We start from the raw sequence: 20,782 nt of genomic DNA on the forward strand, positions 1-20,782 counted from the left end.
ATGTAACATGCATTATCTAACTCTACATGATTAAAATTTGGTGAAATATAAAACAGGGCACATGTGCATGGCATTAAAAAAATGACTGACTGGTGGCCATTTTTACGATTGAAAACTCTACACAACTGGTATTACATCATGAATCTGGATGCGTCTTATGATTAGTTTTTGTTTTACTATATACAAGCATTAATAGTACTTTTCAGTACATGTAATTGCGAAAAGATGGTATATGAATACAGAATCATTCATTTATTTCGTCCACACCAGTACAGCCAAGAAACATGTCAGTTCATGTGTTAAATTATGGTCATAAGTTATGAGAATGAAGGAGTCAATCAATTTTTGACCTTTAAATGAGCAATGTCCATCAGCAAATTCGTTCATGGTAATGATCCCCCTCCAAGCGGATTGTTGGTAAATTAACGATAGGTTTGAATACTAACTAGCAATGCTACATATGTTGTAATTAAAGTAGAGAACAACAATGCTGTTTTAACCCTTACTCCGACTCACTTTCATTCTCTAAGCCTCAATTAATTACTGCCGTTGATGCCTACCTCAAACAGGAAAGTTTAGCGTGAGAAATGCCTGAATGTTGTAAGTAGCATTCTGTTCTGAATAAAGTGAAGAAAACAAATGTTTTTCTGGTTAAGTGAGATAAATGGTCTCTTTCTACTGTTTTGCATTATCACTAAAGATGTTTATTAAAGCGTTAATCGTACATGAATGTTAAAAAGACTGATTCAGTGCATTCACTCAATGCTTACAGAATGAATCACCATAAAAACATCTTATGAATGTAGCAATGGTTCAATTAATTTAAATATTGGTTGATTTCAAATTATGGTAAAAAAAAACAACCTCAAATCCAAGCGATAACAAATTTTAAAATGTATTTTGTTGACCATGAAGTATTTATCTTGTTATAATCACATATAAACCATTGCCCCTCAAATTGGTTGGAATTGACCTACTCAAAGAAAGTTCTATGTGATTTTCATGTTTAACAACATTTACTGACGAATCAACATCAATGAATTACAAAGAATTTTTCTCAGTTAGAAACTGCAAAGTTTTTATTCCTGAGTATGTGCTGAATTAATTCATTGTTGATTTGATTACTAAAGCTTTTCAGTGGTCAAAAACTCCATGTGCCGTCTGCTGGTGTGCTCAGTGTCTAGAATTCATACAGTATGCAACAGGTGTGATATATGTAGAACGAAGACCAAATTTAAAGTCATGTGAACTGCAAGCTAACCACAAAATCTGAATGTGTGTGTGAAATGAAAAAGTGGTTATTGTGTTTTTCTCAGATTCTTTTTTCCATAATGTCCTATCATTTAGACTCTTAAATCACATACTATGCATGGGTATGAAAACAGCAAACCCTTACAAGTCACAACGTATTACTATCGTCTTAAATGATTGAGCTGAATACAATCTCAATTGGATTCTCTGAAACCGCTGCATATGTAAATTATGCTTATAAATCACTTTCTCATCAGGTTTATAATTGGGCAAATATTTTAACAGTGAGATTTCATGAACAAAGCTATCCATATAATTAAACCAAATCTTCTGTGAAAACCTTAAATGCATTTTTAAACCAGTCTAGACTGTTCTGTGAAAACCTCTGGCAAGAAAGAACATTTCAGCTGAATCCTTTCTGCTGGAGTCTGGTTTTACAATCTTTACGGTTTTAAAAGTTTTAGCCAGATCTTTCTTGAATTTTCCACTTTGTCCACCTTCCCACAATTTACACAAGAATATTCCATTATTTCTCAGAACCTGTTTAGCAAATCCAAAAGCGGCTTGACACAGTACCATGATGTTCTCGTGATCCATTGCATGCATGCCTGATGCATTAGGGGCCATGTCACTGATTATGACATCAGCCTGGTTCTTTTGCATCTGTTCAAAGATCAATTTCTGGGTGCTCTCTAAAGTGAAATCTGATTGGTCAATAATTACAGCGCCATTGATTGGCTGAAAGTACTTGAGGTCAACTGAAATAACCTGGCCTTTGGAATGACTGGCATCTGAAAATGAATGAATACAAACTGTTTCAATCCATATCTTTTTATTTTTGAAGCAAGAACCAGCGATGATCGATACAATTATTTGAAAGAAAGGAATGTTTCTTACAATCTCAACATGGAGTCTAAAATACCAAACTCATTCCACAACTCATATGCAAAGCTCTGGAAAACACTTGTTAAGTGTTGTTAGCATTAAATACAACTTTTATCAAACAATATTGTACAGTACCTGATTCACAGAGGGGTCGACAGTTTTTCAATGTTTGATAAAAGTCACAGTTAAATTGTATTACTAGTACAAGCCACTGTGTGTCATTTTTGACATCCATAATTCCTACCATTACTAATTCAGACGAGAAGATAACAAAAATGACAGGCAATACAATTCTATCTACCGGTATTATTAGTACATGCATTTCATTAATTTAGATAACACAAATAATGACTGGAAACTTGAGAGCTGTTAATTTGTCAACATACATCTCTCAAATTTTAGCCTGTCTGACTAAACAGATTGTACAAATGATACATGTGGTACCTATACTGACCTTTGCCCTCTGCATTGATTCTCTCAACAGTCACCTGTGTCCATGCACCAGGGGCAGCCCCACAGTCTATTACCACACTGCCAGGTCTCAATATAGCATATTTATCGTCAATTTCTATTAATTTAAAAGCACTCCTCGCCCGGTAGTTGCCCATCTATATGGAAAAACACAGATATATGATGACACGTTTTGAATTTATTATGTTTGTAGCTTTTTTCAATTTCACCTCTTTATTCATAACATAATAACGTAAAAGAATTCATTCCAAGAATAAACTTCCAAATTTATCGATTAAAAAGTTAAAACTTGTAAAACTACCTGTGCCCTTTTCACGTATGGGTCGTTCAACTGTCTGCTCAACCATTCTTGAGAACTTTTCGATCTCCCCTTCAAGTCTGTTGGTGATTTTTTGAAGACAGTCGTGGTTCGGTGGAATCGACGTGTACACACGCGGCTAAAGCTTGCCAACAACATACTTATTACCCACGACGACCACGCCCTCCCATGTATGAAGACTGGGCTACAAGGAGGTTGTCATCATCATCATCAGTGTCGGTATCATCGTCATCGCTACTACTTTCCTCCTCAATTTCTTTCGCTCGATAACTCTTTGTCGGACTTGTGGCATTAGTTAACCATATTATAAAAGATCCAATAATATTCACAATGATAATTGAAGCGATTAAACCAAGCGTTATCTTAATTATCGCAAAATACATCGAATAATATCATGGAAGCATGGTAGCCGACAAAATCCATTAATGGAAATGAGGTGAGCCAGGAAACCCCCTGACGTACTACTAGTAAAATGTGACGTGTTATGACGTACCGGTAATGGCCAATCCGCATGCGCAGACGACCACTTACAAACCACTTACGGGATGGCAGTGTGTCGACGATCTCTCGTGATATTTCGTTTATTTTTTAAAGATGTATGTGACACGAAAAGCTACAGATTCTGCTCTTCAGGTACGTGATCAACGGGTATACCAGTTTGGATACATGACTGACAGACATTACTTCAGTTAGGCCATGAAGCCTAGACATGAAACTCTACTCGACGGTTTTCGGACTGGGGAATCCTTGACCTTGAAAGTACGTTTCCTAGTCTGCGGTAGTACAATCGTAGAGATGGTAACAACGTTGACGTTTTCATATAATAAATAGCTTTGGGGACTATACCTGAATTTGAACAATATTAACATTATAATATTAATGCAATGCCAAGTTGTGAAACATTTAAATACTTCCGGTTAATAATGGAACACGTTACTCGTGACGTGCGTACAGAGACGTGACGTTGCACTCGTACGATTCAAAAAATCTAAATTCTGTACCAAAAAAAAAAACAACAACTTCGATTGATAATCTACATACATTACAATTGTTTATCAACACTGTGTATACGTTTTGAACCTGTTCCGTTATTATGATGAAGGGTCGACAAGGAGTATTTTCTTAAGGTAGAAGCCTACTAATAAATTTAAAAAACCAGAATTAATTCATTTTACAATAAATTGTACTCCAAGGCAATATAAAGATATTGACCTAAAAAAAGTTGAGGGTCACATACCTGTTTAAAATAAAAGTTTTAGATAATTTTGCCAATAATCATTAAAGTAAAGGGAGATTTAATAACTTGAATATTTATTATTTGATGTGGTAAGTGATACACGATGTGATATACCTGTTTTGTCCAGGCTTGAAGAGCCATAATAAAGTTTTGTTACCATGGAAATGAGTGCGGTGACGCCATATTTTTATTAGCAATTTAGAAACCCATAATGTAGAAGAATGCTTATACAAAGTCTTGTGTAATTGACATGGGTTTTGAAATTGTCATATATTGGAGCGCTGTACCTTAAGGATGGAGTACTTTTTGTTGTTCTGAATTATTTAAAAGATCTGGGTTTTAAAAAAGTGTCAAAAAAATGCAATTTTTTTTAACAATGTGTTCTATTGAATTGTTCTAAGAATAGCAATTTTCAAGAAATATTAGGACACGTTTCTCAAAAATCATAACTGTAACACACACAATAATGGGCATGGATCTAGAAGCCGTACCTACACACGAATTGGTGACGTCACAAAATACATGACCTTCAATCGGGGTCGTTTCCTCGGTATATACGAATTGGTATATACAAATTACAATAAAGATACTTAAGACATTACACATAAGGTAAAATAAATCATGTGACAATATAATGATAATAACGGTAATAAATCCTAGCTTAACAGTTGAACAGAACGATCATATAGTCAGTCGGGTGACGCCGAGGGTCACGCACTTGTTGCAAAATGGCCGTGTGGTTGAAACTGGGTCATGGCGTGACGGGCGAGGAAGACATCATTAAACACTCTCAAAATCACAATAAAACGGGGAAGTGGTTGCATATTACGGCGTAGCCAACATGGGAAATAAAAAACCGCCCATTACAAACGACATGGGTTCGAATCACACGAGATACACACTCACCAGAACCGAAGCAATCAGAAACGAGCAATCGTTTTGGCTTTTCCGTTCAACTCATCGGAACACTGGAATAGTTAGAAAAATGAACACCACTTAATGACCAACGTCGTGGCGTGCTACACAAGCGTGCCATCAAAATAAAACAAAATTAGCTTGAAAAGACAGTGGGTTCGAGTCCCGCTCAGAGCTACCGTAAAAACGTAAATCAAATAAACTGAAATCTCTCAAACCGTAAACAAGTAAGCAAAGAACGTCGCGAAAAAATAATAAACCTCACAAAACTCCACCGTACAAAACTGAATGAATAAATAATAAAATAACTTACGTCTTAAACTGGACGACGAGCAATTTGTTCAACAGTTTCCAGTCACAAGAGATAAACAAGACCCAAGTCAAGGTAAGTTTTGTTAAAGTGTCGATGGCGTTCCCTATACATGTATTACGAAAACAATTCAGGCAACAGACGAATATCTTCTGTGGTGTTGTGGAATTTATACTGTGTCTGCGGAATTGTTGATTGAGGGTTTGAAGCCAGCTGTTAACATTTTGTTAGAAAGTTTCACAATTAAATCAAATATCCAATGATACCAGTATATTTATTTCATTATTTTAACAACTTGCAATGGGGTTAGTTGGTCAAACACGAGTTCTTACACCTAAATATGTATCAAATATTTATCCACACATTTTTTCTCTCAATTTAACAACCTTGTAGAGGTGGAAATTAATTAAACAACAGGTATTTACTCACAAATATAATGGTCAATATTTGTCCATACATTCATTCTGTCAATTTAAGAACTTGTAATTGTTGGAATTAATCAAATGAGAGTTGTCTACACCAAAATATTTGTCTGCACATTTATTCTCTCAATTTAACAACTTGTAATGGTGTAAAATAATTAAACAAGAGCTGTCAACACCAAAATAAGTCTAAAATATTTGTCCACCCATTTATTCTCTCAATTTAACAACTTGTAATTGTGGGAATTAATCAAACAAGAGCTGTCTACACCAAAATAAGTATTAAATATTTGTCCACACATTTATTCTCTCAATTTAACAACTTGTATTTGTGGGAATTAATCAAACGCGAGTTGTTTACACCAAAATAAGTCTAAAATATTTGTCCACACATTTATTCTCTCAATTTAACAACTTGTAATTGTGGGAATTAATCAAACAAGAGCTGTCGACACCAAAATAAGTATTAAATATTTGTCCACACATTTATTCTCTCAATTTAACAACTTGTATTTGTGGGAATTAATCAAACGTGAGTTGTTTACACCAAAATAAGACTCAAATATTAGTCCATACATTTATTCTCTCAATTTAACAACTTGTAATGGTGTAAAATAATTAAACGAGAGCTGTCTACACCAAAATAAGTCTAAAATATTTGTCCGCACACTTATTCTCTCAATTTAACAACTTGGAATTGTGGGAATTAATCAAACAAGAGCTGTCTACACCAAAATAAGTATTAAATATTTGTCCACACATTTATTGTCTCAATTTAACAACTTGTATTTGTGGGAATTAATCAAACGCGAGTTGTTTACACCAAAATAAGTATTAAATATTTGTTGAGAAATTTATTTTCTCAATTTAACAACTTGTAATGGTGTAAAATAATTAAACGAGTTGTCTACACCAAAATTAATCTCAAATATTTGTCCACACATTTATTGTCACAATTTAACCACTTGTTAATAGTGGAAATTACTTAAACGCGACTTGTTTAATCAGTTGACATCAATGCAACTTACCCGCAGACAGTGCAAAACAGAGTATCATTATTGAGCAAATATAAACAGGAACGTGTCTTGGCATTATGTTTAGGGTTGGGTCAGGTATGGGCAACGGAATTATTAACAGGAACGTGTCTTGGCATTAGGGTTAGGGTCGGGTCAGGTATGGGCAACGCAAATGGCAAACACCCAATTGGCAAAATGTACTCTAACGGGTTATGCCATGTATATAGTTTACACAAGTAAAAACACAAAATTGCAAATTTTTTGGACAATTGTAACTCAATAATAGAAATATGTTGTATTTCTATATATATACACACTATATACTCTTATCAATTGCAAAGACAACCAGTCAATCCATCGTGGTCTTGTGGGTCAGTTCTCTACATAGTGATCAGGAGGAGCCGGGTTCAATTCCCTTGCCTACCCATCTTTTTCTCACAAACACTATTTGGCAATAAAGCTAAATATGACAACAAATTATTCAATTTGCATGACTACCCATATAGCTCAGTTGATTTGTACTTTGTCAGCAATGTGAGCAATCGCTGGTTCGAATCCAGTATGTTTAGTTAGATTTTTGAATGCTAGTGAAGACAGTGCTCCTATGAATAGGACTTAAATCCTATTATTTGTGTGAAGACACTCGTGGTACAGTGGACAAGACAGTGCGCTGGGAACTCAAAGATCGCAAGTTCGAATCACGGATTGGACACTCCTACAAAAGACATGAAAGACGTTAAAAACATAAACAGCGGATTCAAAAACTCAAGTCAGAAAAACAGAACACAAGAATACTACCTCACATGGAAGCCAGTCGAAGTCGACGAAGAACGAACACAGTTGACAGCTGTAGGTCACGTGCAACAACAGACACGAGGAGCATGGCTGCTCTCCAAATGGGTCCCTTCTTTTGTATTGACCCCCTAATGATTACTGATCCCCCTTTCTAACTCTTCCCCCAAAAATAATATATCGCCCCTTTTAAAATGTATTGACCCACAAATTAATGAATATTCATGAGCACAGAAACTGCTACGTCATGAATAAATTAGCATAATTAAAAGAAATTTGCATAAAGTGTAGGTACGTCTTCTGGAGTCCTGCCCAATAATGCTATTTCATTGTACCATGAGACATTAGCTTCATGATTGTACATAATAAACTAATGAACATTGTCATGCGATTTATGACCAATTTTGTCAAAAATTATGACTAGGCTTCTACCTTAAGCTTCTACGTAATAATGTAATTCACATAAATAAAAAAAGTTAATTCGTAGACATGGGAAAGGTGTAAAATGTAATCAGCTATTTTATTCTTCCGTAATTTGTACAAAGATATTATTTTTTGTAAGTGTACAAAGCATTTCCCATCTTCGAGAGGCCCTCCAGTTTGTTTCCCCCGGCATGTGTGATGATGAAATGTCACAGTTAGTCAGATTGTCTATGTATCTTTTATGATAACATATACATGTACATAAATATGGTTAACAACATTCAGAGACTGAGAATGTTCTAGAACCGTACTGTGTCTGGGTGGAATATTCTAGATTTTTTTAAGAAACTGGTTGAATAGGTAATAGAACACTGTAGGAGGCAATAGAAGGTAATGGAACATTCTAGAAATTTATAGTAAATTCCAGACTCATTATGTATGCTGATGTAATGGTCTATTTATAGACAGTGGGGTGTATATAGGGGAGTTGTTCAGCACTGAGTTCAGATCGGAGATCTCGTTGAATTGTATTGGAGTTTAAGTATCTAGTTATTGGAGTAGTGGAGTTTTACCGCGTTATTGTACTTGATGTTTGCAGAGTATAATAATACCAGTACCAGTTGAAACCTCATTTGTTGGCTCCGTGTTCGCATGTTAACATCGCTGCCAGGGAAGTCTTTCTGTTGCTGTTGCCATTTTGGTATTTGAACCATCACACCTGTACTATACCAATTACGGTAATATTACGTTGCGTGTGACAGTTACTGAAGTAAAATTTGTGTGTATCTTCTAAGTACATACAATTTGTGAATATTACCAGTAGTATTTAGGGTATTCTTTTTTATAAAAACATTTACTTACCATAAGTTTTATCAACCTGGTTTGAAAGACGAGCCTGTACTCTCACTAAATGTAGTACTTAACGATTGTATTTTTATTTTTTAGCCGTGCCTTCACAGCCTGCACCTAAACTTAAGGATACCTTGGAAGATTCTTCAAAATCCCCACATGAAACACTTCTAAGAAATTTTGGCAATGTCATGCGACGAGTACCCTCACCAGGTAACAGTCATGATCACTTTTCGGATTTTTGTTATTATTAATCCTAATGCATGATTAATTTCTGTTGAAATGTATCCCCGTGGTGGTTTTACAAGTAACAAGTTTTGTGTTTGTCTTGCAGTTATAGTTTTAACTACATCAAATGATACAGCAAAAAGAGGAATGACTTGTAGTTCATTTACTAGTGTATCATTCAAACCACCTATCATATCAGTCTGTGTTCATGACCCAAGGTAAGTAACAACTCAGTAATCATTATAAAAAAAATCTCTATAAATTAACATACTTTTCCCCTCCTGTTTGTGGGTTCTGGTACACTACAGAACTTCAATACATTCATGGGCGACTCACAATGTACAAACGAGAGATTATTGTATAGACCAGTTCATACATACATGCAAGGGACACGTTCAACCAAATATTAAACAATAAAAATTATAACATTCCTGGCTGACAACATAATGTAATAAATAAATACACTAGTAGATCAAAATAATAATACCTAAATTTTAAAGACTTCTCCCACATTAATACAATTCATCATAATAAACCCCCACTCTGAATATCTGGTGTTGTCTTTGTGCAAATATCACCTTACCAGGTGTTCTTCAGTCTTTCAATGATTCACCATCTGTATTCATGTATGCGTAGACTAGCGTTGACACAGTTACCATGGTAGATTCCCAATGTAATAGCATTATCCTGTATGAAATGGTAGTCTTTCAATGCCTTCACAGACACATGGGCGTAGACAGTTCACCTAGCACAAACATGCACCTTCCCCATTCCCCAGGGCTTTGTTTAACTCAATGCGAGATACAAACGTCATATGGAAAATCAGCTACATGTAATATTACAACACAGTTTATATAGACACCAAGTGTTTATATTTGCACACCAAGTGTTGTCCTAATCCACTAATCAGTGGCCTCCATACAATCAAATCATGTATCGTATGCACCTGCTCGTAGATACCATCCAATCATGTCCGTTTATTCAGGTCACATGACACACACATGTCTCTCCAAGGCAACTTGTGTAATATAATCAACCTATATACATGTGTTCATTTTAATCTGATCACATGTTGTATGCACTCGCTCGTAGGTACCATCCAATCAGTGACCTCCCACAATGTATATCAGTGTATTTGTTTAATCAAGTTGCCAAAGGTGACATCTTTCATACGTTTAATGAAAATATCAAAGCGGGTATTCACCAAAGAGTTTCCATAATTTCCTCATGTTACATTCTTCTTGCATCAACTAAGTACAATAGGTTGGACAATGAATGCAATATAAGATAAGATAATTCTTTATTACAACCTTATAGAATGAATTACATATCTATTTTGGTTTATGAAATGCAATAAAAGTGTTAAAATAAACATTACAAGTTAGATATCTAAAATCTACTACAATACAGTAACATGGAATAATGTAAAAAATATTAATGACCTATTAGGTGGTTTTCTCTAATGGTATTTGCTGTTTTTATAAATTTGATAAGCTCTGTTAGTAAATATTTGTTGTTTGTATTCAATATATGAATGAATATATGTTTCGTGTTCTGTCCACCTAGGGAGTCAAAATTTCAAGGTATAATTTTGATTAATACAATGAATATAGCGTAAAGTCTATGTCTGATAATATAAAAACACTTATTGACACTGCCACTATTAAATTATCAAGAATACCATGGAGTTATTAATATGCTACATTTGTATATTTATTTAAATTTATATATATTTTGTATGTACGTGAATTTCCCACTATGTGTAAATTAGGCAATGCATATATGGAAATGCCACTGTATACATATGCAAATTAACCATTATATATGCAAATTAGCCATCTTGTGTATATGCAAATTAGCCACCATATTTTGATATTGCTAGACACTTGCTTGATAAACTCAAGTTTTGCAAAGCTTTCCTGGTCTGTGTCATGTTAAAACTAAACTTGGCTTTCTGTAACCTGTATGATGCTTTTCCAGGTACAGTATGAAATCTGGAGAAAATACCACCAAAGAAAATGGGTACTATCATAATTTCAGTTACCCCGGTAATCACTATACATTCCATCTTAAATGTACCATTTATAGTGCTAGTTCAGTATGTATTTGAAAATAAAATGTAAAATTATGCTCAGACTGAACACATTAATTTTTGCTGTTAAATAAAATCAGCTAAAATAAATCAATGCGATCATTTTTAATAGAATTCATCTTTGAATTTAAAACCTAGTGAATAAGATCAAATATCAAAGTAGTGAAAATCATTGCTTCTACAGTAATAATGTCTTGTGTTTCGAGCTGGTTACCATTTCCATATACTGTATTTATTCAGGTATCCACCCCCTAATCCAAGATTACACAAATTGACCAACCCCTAAACTTTAGTCTGATTATGAATAATACGTATGAAAAGTGAAAACATGGCCTTTCAACATAGAATAGAAAATTTTAAAATGAAAAAAAGTCGGTCATGAAAATTTTTAAAAAAATATTTCCACCATTTAAATATTCTTGAAATCATTTGGTCACATAGAAATTGAACTGAACCACCTTAAGTATCCAACCTATCTGTCATAATAATATTCTGTATTCTGACATGTTGGTGTATATACAGATCAATACAGTATAATAGCATAAACATGACAGCAATCACGGCAAGTGCTAGTAGAATTCATTCTATAATTGTACTTAATGCAGAAAAAACAAAAAAACATTTAAACTTTAGAATATTAAAACGAGACATTGGTGATGGCTAAATCATTATTGTACATATAAGTATCGGTTTGTCCATGGTTGAACTAACACAGTTATATTGTTTTCATATTTTACAGTCCCATGCATGAGCTGTTACTGAAGACCCAAAAGTTTGCTATCAACATATTAGCAAAAGATCAGGTTAGTTGTATTGATCAGGTTTGGGTTTTTTTTTTTAGGAAACTATATTACAGTATTTGTGCTATTATCTAGGCTATATTTTGATGCAAATTTTTATCTTGTGTTTCTAATAGAACAAATACAGTATATGTGTTTTGAATGTAGAGCAATATGATGAAATCACTGATAAATAAAAATATCATATAATAATGTAAAGGTAAATAATTCTGAAATGAGCACAAAAATGGATTCTCAAATACATCTCTCTATCGTCATGCTATATCTTTACATAGTGTCATGATTACTGGTAGAAACTCTGTTGGGGAGGGGTAGTAACAATCCTTTGCTAATTTTTTTTCCCAAAAATGTAATCTTTCCTGTGTAATTTTTTTCAAAATATTCTTTCCGTTCCAAATCCACACTTCCCCAAATTTCTATTGATCAACTTTTTGTTGCTTTATTCTACAGGCACATTTTGGAAGTAGATTTTCAAAGCCATTTAGTGAAAATACAGACCAGTTTCATAAAATACCATGCAACAGCTCGTCTATGGTAAGCCAGCTGGTTTATGTGTATTGTGATTGTTATTGAAAGTGAATATACCAAAAATTTAATGTCAGTTTTGGTGTAATTTTCTTGTCAGGAATTGTCTTATGTGACTGGGCACATATTAATGCGAGGGAGTCGTCGTCACCTGTGCATTGCTTGTCATTGTTTACAAACAAGAGTCTATCCATGAGCCTTCGCGTTTTTAGCGTGTGTTGTTATCGTCGCTTGGGACTCAATTCTAGCGCTCCCGCTTTAAGTAGTAATAAATGATGTGGTTATAAGATTATTCCTATATATGTATTAATCACAGCAGTATAATGACCACTGCATAGCGACAGTGAAACGTGTCTGAATGCATATTCTTGTGACCTTATATATGATTTCCATGTTCCAAATATTCATTTTTTTCACTGAACAGCAGTGTGATTGCTCTGAGCCTTATTAGCATTCAGTGACCTCACTAAGTTGCTCAGCCTTTTCAACCAATCAGATCGCAGTATGTCTGTGCTAAATTAACTGAAATTTAGAAATATGAAAATTATCATTTGGAACGGGTGATGTAACACATGCTTCAAACTGTATTCTTTGTTTTAATTTTCAGTGAAAGTTGATTATGTCAATTTCACTATCAAAATTCACAATAATAGTGAAAATAAAAGTATCATTAGTGAGATCAATAGTGAAATTAACATGTGATGGACAAAAGTCATCCTGAATAAACACAACTGTGACCGTAACCATGTTAGAAGCCTGGTATAGAATGACAATCTTCCTATACAAGGTTTTAACACCATTCAGATCACACCTCATGATGACCTCAATACCTAGTATACTGTAAAACATGTTGAAAAAGCGGCATGCAATTTTAGCGAATTTTTGTAAAATGACGTAATAGCGAAATGTTGATATAGCGAAACTTTCTTGTTATTGTTTATTTCTTTGTTTGGCGGCCATTTTGAATTGATGATAAAGTCATTAGCGACATCTTGAATGAGCAAATCAGTTCTCTCGCTAAATTTGTTAAAAAAACATGCTCGCGAAAAAGACATGTTTTACAGTAGTTTGCTTGTCAGTCTATAACCTATACATACAAATGTCTATTATTCACCTCAGTCTGTAAATTTTCTCAGAGCAGTTCTGTAAATGCAAAACCTGAGAAACTTACCTTGATAGTATTCTGATAGAACTGTTCAGAGGCACTATAGCAAAACGTAAAACATTGTTACTAGTGATTGAGTAAATTCAACTTTTTATTTTCCATGTAGGGTTTACCAATTCTGAAAGGTGTGGCCGGAGTATTAGAATGCAAAGCACATCATGTACATGCTGTAGGAGATCATCATGTATGGTATGGTGAAGTAGTTGAGGCAAGTGAAGAACTCACAGATGAGCCATTACTCTACTGGGAAAGGTATAAGCTTATTGTGTATGCCACATAAAAATAACCAATATTCAACAGTGGTTGTATATAGCAACTGTTTAAAATTGAAAATCATTTTTAATGTGTGATCATTTATTTTCCTAGACCAAATTAAATTTGTCATATAAAATCCTACTATAGTTTCTCGTATTTTGACCTGCCAATCAATAAATAAAAAAATTAACTTTTTGAGCATCATATACTTTTATGAATTATTTCTGATTTTAATTTAGATCGTATCGATCTGTAGGGGATGAGATTTTTATGAAAGCGTTTGAGGAAACCACTTTATTGTTTGACGATTGGGATCATGCAGCTCACTTACGAATGGCATGGAACTACATTAAACAACATGGTAAAGATGACGCTACACCGCTCATCAAGTAAGCTTAAGTGGTTGTTTATGAATGAGCACCCTCAACCAGTCCATTTTAGTAATGTCTCGTTGTGCATCTTTTTCTGTGTTTTTCAAGATAACAGTAGTAGGAATAGTTTCAGAGAAGCTAATTTAGATGTAATCATATGTTAGTCAGTATCAAGTACAGTTAGATCAGGAAATGGACATATAATTGTAATAACAATAGGTTTTTTTCTGACCACTGCAACTAATTTTATGAAATCTCACAGAATATTTGTGACTGCCTTGAGTTTTAAAAATGTTAGAAAAGTTTTGTTTGTTGATTTTTCTTGTTTTCTCTAATGTCTATCACGACAATCATCAGTGTGATTACAAAAGCTGTTGATCATAATCATGATTGACTGCATTCAAACACATGCAATTGTACAAAACAATTGAGTTCCCAAATTTGATAGAGGGCGCTCTGTAAGAAAAGGCTGTGATCAAGAAAACACTATATACTTTAATACAGTGCTCATGCTTCAAAATGAAACAGCAATCAAATCACTGTGTATGCAAATGAAGTGGTAGAACCAGTTTCTAACATAATGCAATGAAATTAATTTTTTACAGAATGGGAATTAAAAAATACAATGAAAAAAACATGGACAAGGTAAGCAAATTCATCTATTTTAAATTGCCATTAAATGTTGTTTTTGTTAAATTGAGTAGTAGTTTTGTTGCCAGTTGATTCATTATTTGTGATGAAATTAAAATCTGAGGCTTGTGCAATGGATTGAAGGCTGACATCTGTGATTATGATGGAGGAAACCCATGTATACATGTATGCAGTCCTCTTTATATTGTGTACTTGCTTTTAGATTCAACGTGGTTATCATGAAACAGTCACTATATTCTATATTCATCTTGTTGCTGATGCAATCAGAAAGGTAGGAGTTGTTTGTTGGTTAATCACATTCCTCCAATGATTAACTCTGACATTGCAATCCTTTCTAAAAAATACATCTAATATGCATTCATGTAGTCATGGTTGATAGTGTTAATATCCGATCACAATCACTGGCTTATAGTTTATAATGTAAGCCATATACGTTGCTGGTACTCACTTTTATCTGCAAAATGGGATTATTTCTAATGTCTCCTAAAAATCCTGACCTTTTATTTTTACTTCAAATACAATAGTAACCAAACGTTGATAGCCATTGAAGGCATATCAACATCTGCATATCTCCAATTTCAAATACTTTTGTTTTTGTGGCAATTTAAACTCTCATGTTGTGGACAATGATGACTGTGATATGACAAACACATGCTGAATATTCAGTCTTTGGAAGTTTATTTTGTGGTGTATGCTATTTGGAAACATTGATCATGATTTTGATTCTGTGTTTTTATTAAAAACTGCAGTTTCAATATTATGCAAACCAAATTTTCCCAAAGGTTTTTTTGTTTAAAGGTTTAAAGCACAAATGTAATCAAAGAAAATGATCGGGAAGAAATTGTTTGAATTGAATTATTTCCTCTTCATATGAGCTAAGATCAAAAAAAAAATATATCCAAAAGTATAACCCTCACCCCTAATGCAGAAATAATGTATTGTCCTGTCAAGGTAATGGTTAATTATATACTACTATCATATATTTTAATTACATCAAGTACACTCACCTCACATTGTTTTAACAGTGTATATCCACATTTACACACTAAGCACACTCTCTTACACATCTGGTGAGTGGACTTAGCTGGTGAGGGGATTGGTTGCTCTCTTTGGATTGTTTAACAATTGTCCTTTTATATAATATATATAACTGTACTGTATTTGTTCTATTAAAAGCTCATCTCAGAAATGTATTAACAGATTGCTTTTATTGTATACTACTAAATCATTAAAATGACATGACATTCCTCTGTGATTCATGTAAATGCATGTGCTATACAGAGCAAATACGGTTTTACAGTTCATAGTTACAGTTACTTTAACACTGCAGCATGTCTTTTATTGTCTATACAAATATTGATGAATTTATTCTGTCTAATTAGTGCAATCAGTGCCAACCAGAAATGACATTTGAAGAGTTTCTAGAAATGCAGAGTCAGCTAAGTGATCGCCGTCTTGTAAATCAGTACTATTCACCAGAAACAATCAACTCATGGGAAGCGTCTGCGAGGTACGTATATCCGTTATTAATGTCACCAAATCAGTACACTGTAACATGCGCAGGTATAAAGAAAAACAGCAGCAAAAGCTTGATGTTTGTTAGAGGGCGGTATTCATCATAGTCACGTGAATTAACTCATTTGACCCACATGTGTATACATTGCTGGCCACTATAAATATGTAAATATTCGTTTTTTAACACTTCCTATTCACATGGGCAGTTTTCACAACAGGGTGCTAGTGAACACAAAATTGTTTAAAAGTTGCAATGACACGCTGAATTGTGTACCAACCAGAGTGCTTGCAACCATTCCGGGTAGTAATAAAAATATTGAAAAATTTGAATATTCGAACCAATTTACCACCATCTCAGCAACATCATTTACTGTATCAGATTTTGAAAAATCCTTTCTTCCTTGGATATTATTATTTATACTCTTTTTATTCACAGCTTTATTCCTCCTGACAGAAAACCACTGCCGAAATAGAAGCATGTGCTCTTAATAGTTAACGCTGTACTACCAATTCAATGCTTTGTTTCTCATTAATATTGGAAACATAAAGTACATTGAAGAATCATATTGCTAATGCTTTCTTTTAGTCCTAAATCCAAATATTTTTTATCATTTAAGTCCAGAATAGCATACTTAGATTTCATCGAGGTTTCAATAAACTGAGATAAATTTGTGGTGATCTACACAGTATGATGCAATAGACACTCTCCTTTAAAAGGATGTCAGTATCATTCAGATCTTGTTTTTTGTTTTTTATTTTTTTTTGTAACCAATTATAAAATCTTTTCACATCAGCAGGGTGCATCTTTGTTTAGCTTTTAAATAAGAATTCTACAGACAAATTTTAAAATGAAGAAGTCCCTTATTTTATTAGCTTATGGAGTTTAAATAAAGCTCCTGAGCCCAAGACAAGCAAACTAACTAAAGGCGTCTTGCAAATTACTGTAAAATGACTAATTTTCACTTGGTTTAAATTTCACTGATTTACCATTTCAGGCATATTCAGTGGGTTTTAAATTCACGGTTTTGTCATTTATGTGATAATGTGTTCTATGCTAAATTTTACATATTCACTGTGTTTTAATTTAGCGCATTTTTCCAGTCAGCGAAATAAGCTAAATTAAAACCCAGTGAATAATTACCCCCTTTACAGTATACTAGTGATGCACACCTCACACCTTGTGAGTGGTGTATATCTTCACTGTATTCTGAAATGGGGATGTATTGCAAGAAATTTTATTTCTGTTCAGTTATAATAGACATATTATTATGCTGATTTTTCTATTTCTTTTTTAATACAAAAGATTCTGAATATGGGATTTTGCCATGCTGAAGTGTTGAGAATAATTGAAGTTATTCATTACGATGTTTAATATATAATAAAATGAAATAAAAATTGTTTTGACATTTTTAGCTCCGCTGTCGACTTTGTCAAGCGGAGCTTATCATATGAGTGATTGTCCGTCGCCGTCGTCCGTCGTCGTCGTCCGTGTCAATGTTTTACTTTTTCGACTTCTTCTTGAAAACTACAAGCCTAAATGCTTTGATACTTGGTGTATATGTACCTTGGGTAGACCTCTCTTAGGTTTGTTCATTTCATGTTGATATCTTTAATTCTCTAATTTTGCTGAATATTTTTGTCATTTTTGGTAAAAACTGATATTTTCGACTTCCTGTTAAAAACCGCAAGTGCAATTGCTTTGATATTACATCTATAGGTACTACATGTGGACCTCTCTCAGATTTGTTAATTTTGTAATGATATCTTTAATTCTTTAATTTTGGTGAATATTTTTGTCATTTTTGGTAAAAACTGATATTTTCGACTTCTTGTTAAAAACCACAAGTCCAATTGCTTTGATACTACATATATAGGTACAACATGTGGACCTCTCTCAGATTTGTTCATTTCGTGATGATATCTTCAATTCTCTAATTTTGGTGAATATTTTTGTAATTTTTGGTAAAAAGTGATATTTTCGACTTCTTGTTAAAAACCAAAAGTTCAATTGCTTTGATATTATATATATAGATACTACATGTAGACCTTTCTCAGATTTGTTCATTTTGTGATGATATCTTCAGTTCTCTAATTTTGGTGAATATTTTTGTCATTTTTGGTAAAAACTGATATTTTCGACTTGTTAAAAACCGCAAGTGCAATTGCTTTGATATTACATATATAGGTACTACATGTGGACCTCTCTCAGATTTGTTCATTTTGTAATGATATCTTTAATTCTTTAATTTTGGTGAATATTTTTGTCATTTTTGGTAAAAACTGATATTTTCGACTTCTTGTTAAAAACCGCAAGTCCAATTGCTTTGATACTACCTATATAGGTACTACATGTGGACCTCTCTCAGATTTGTTCGTTTCGTGATGATATCTTCAATTCTCTAATTTTGGTGAATATTTTTGTCATTTTTGGTAAAAACTGATATTTTCGACTTCTTGTTAAAAACCGCAAGTGCAATTGCTTTGATATTACATATATAGGTACTACATGTGGACCTCTCTCAGATTTGTTCATTTTGTAATGATATCTTTAATTCTCTAATTTTGGTGAATATTTTTGTCATTTTTGGTAAAAACTGATATTTTCGACTTCTTGTTAAAAACTGCAAGTGCAATTGCTTTGATATTACATATATAGGTACTACATGTGGACCTCCCTCAGATTCGTTCATTTTGTAATGATATCTTTAATTCTCTAATTTTGGTGAATATTTTTGTCATTTTTGGTAAAAACTGATATTTTCGACTTCTTGTTAAAAACCGCAAGTGCAAATGCTTTGATATTACATATATAGGTACTACATGTGGACCTCTCTCAGATTTGTTCATTTTGTAATGATATCTTTAATTCTCTAATTTTGGTGAATATTTTTGTCATTTTTTGGTGAAAAGTGATATTTTCGACTTCTTGTTGAAAACTGTAAGTCCGATTGCTTTGATATTACATATATAGGTACTACATGTGGACCTCTCTCAGATTTGTTCGTTTTGTGATGATATCTTCAATTCTCTAATTAATTTATTTTGGTGAATATTTTTGTAATTTTTGGTAAAAAGTGATATTTTCGACTTCTTGTTAAAAACTGTAAGTCCGATTGCTTTGATACTATTCATATTGTTCATTTTCTAATGATGTCTTCAGTTCTTTAATTGAAATGTGCATTGCTAACAGCGGAGCTATCTCAGCCGATAGGCTGCTTGTTTTATGTATTTACATGCAACATGAGAAAATGTATGTATAAAAGTTCAATAATTTGGCCATATACCTATTACAATATTCACGGTTATGAAGTAGCAGCTTTTTAGTTTGTTTTCTGCAGTGCTATCAGATCATGCTGGAACTGCTGACTATGCCACTTTGGACCACGTATAGATATTCTTGTTGTGTACGGGACACAAACATTTTTAGGAAAATGTTGTCTACATCGTAAACTAATACTGAATGTACTTAAAAATTACCAACAATAATGTAACATTAATGTCATAACACCTTGTATTTCTGATTTTGTATCTTTAAAAATAGTTTTTGAACCTAAATATTATGTATATATTTAACTCGCCAGTACAAATGTATGCCAGTGTCAATATGTTTTATATTTTTGATTATTTATTACCAAGTATATTAGTGTGATTGTTGATTTTACACAATACAGGGACTGTTTATTAGTCATGCATGGTCTAGTTGCTTTGTTCTTGTGTCAGGTTTTTGGTTACATTAAATAAAATAATTGTACCACAACTTTATAGATGTGAATAAATTTCTTATCACCAACAGCAGTGAGCAGAATAATACATGTCCATTATAACCAATTGATGAAAAGTGACATATTCCTGCATAATTCTCACCATCCTTCCACCATAGTGTGACATAGTTGGCTCCACCATAGTGTGACATAGTTGGCTCCACCATAGTGTGACATAGTTGGCTCCACCATAGTGTGACATAGTTGGCTCCACCATAGTGTGACATAGTTGGCTCCACCATAGTGTGACATAGTTGGCTCCACCGTAGTGTGACATAGTTGGCTCCACCTTAGTGTGAAATAGTTGGCTCCACCGTAGTGTGACATAGTTGGCTCCACCGTAGTGTGACATAGTTGGCTCCACCGTAGTGTGACATAGTTGGCTCCACCTTAGTGTGAAATAGTTGGCTCTACCTTAGTGTGAAATAGTTGGCTCCACCATAATGTGACATAGTTGGCTCATCCATAGTGTGACATAGTTGGCTCCACCATAGTGTGACATAGTTGGCTACACCATAGTGTGACATAG

At 33.6% G+C, this 20,782-nt stretch overlaps 2 protein-coding genes across 2 annotated transcripts; one reads left to right on the forward strand and one right to left on the reverse strand.

Moving 5' to 3' along the window:
* Nucleotides 1-226: 226 nt before the first annotated feature.
* On the reverse strand, nucleotides 227-3,426 carry LOC100370514 (rRNA methyltransferase 2, mitochondrial-like). The gene is made up of 3 exons (XM_006818175.3): nucleotides 2,909-3,426; nucleotides 2,591-2,744; nucleotides 227-2,042 (listed from the first exon to the last, which is right to left on the reverse strand). Exons 1-3 carry the CDS (start codon nucleotides 3,062-3,064, stop codon nucleotides 1,615-1,617), a joined length of 738 nt encoding a protein of 245 aa, XP_006818238.1. The 5' UTR covers nucleotides 3,065-3,426; the 3' UTR covers nucleotides 227-1,614.
* Nucleotides 3,427-3,436: 10 nt separating this feature from the next.
* On the forward strand, nucleotides 3,437-20,249 carry LOC102803195 (uncharacterized). The gene is made up of 11 exons (XM_006818176.2): nucleotides 3,437-3,559; nucleotides 8,987-9,103; nucleotides 9,225-9,336; nucleotides 11,950-12,013; nucleotides 12,461-12,544; nucleotides 13,807-13,952; nucleotides 14,195-14,344; nucleotides 14,932-14,971; nucleotides 15,180-15,248; nucleotides 16,360-16,487; nucleotides 16,929-20,249. The coding sequence occupies exons 1-11, from the start codon at nucleotides 3,472-3,474 to the stop codon at nucleotides 16,963-16,965; spliced, it is 1,035 nt and encodes a 344-aa protein (XP_006818239.1). The 5' UTR covers nucleotides 3,437-3,471; the 3' UTR covers nucleotides 16,966-20,249.
* Nucleotides 20,250-20,782: the final 533 nt, after the last annotated feature.

This window comes from Saccoglossus kowalevskii, chromosome 8, assembly GCF_978046115.1.
Source record: "Saccoglossus kowalevskii chromosome 8, keSacKowa6.1, whole genome shotgun sequence".
In the NCBI taxonomy this organism is placed as follows: Eukaryota; Metazoa; Hemichordata; class Enteropneusta; family Harrimaniidae; genus Saccoglossus; species Saccoglossus kowalevskii.

What these genes read in the sequence shown, in the direction of transcription:
- LOC100370514 (XM_006818175.3), bottom strand. Translation starts at nt 3,064, where the DNA reads ATGTTGTTGGCAAGCTTTAGCCGCGTGTGTACACGTCGATTCCACCGA. An exon ending in CATACGTGAAAAGGGCACAG is followed by an intron (nt 2,745 to 2,908) that starts GTAGTTTTACAA and finishes TTTTCCATATAG; the next exon opens with ATGGGCAACTACCGGGCGAG. An exon ending in AATCAATGCAGAGGGCAAAG is followed by an intron (nt 2,043 to 2,590) that starts GTCAGTATAGGT and finishes ATTCATTTTCAG; the next exon opens with ATGCCAGTCATTCCAAAGGC.
- LOC102803195 (XM_006818176.2), top strand. Translation starts at nt 3,472, where the DNA reads ATGGCAGTGTGTCGACGATCTCTCGTGATATTTCGTTTATTTTTTAAA. An exon ending in ACATATTAGCAAAAGATCAG is followed by an intron (nt 12,014 to 12,460) that starts GTTAGTTGTATT and finishes TTTATTCTACAG; the next exon opens with GCACATTTTGGAAGTAGATT. An exon ending in CATGCAACAGCTCGTCTATG is followed by an intron (nt 12,545 to 13,806) that starts GTAAGCCAGCTG and finishes TTTTCCATGTAG; the next exon opens with GGTTTACCAATTCTGAAAGG.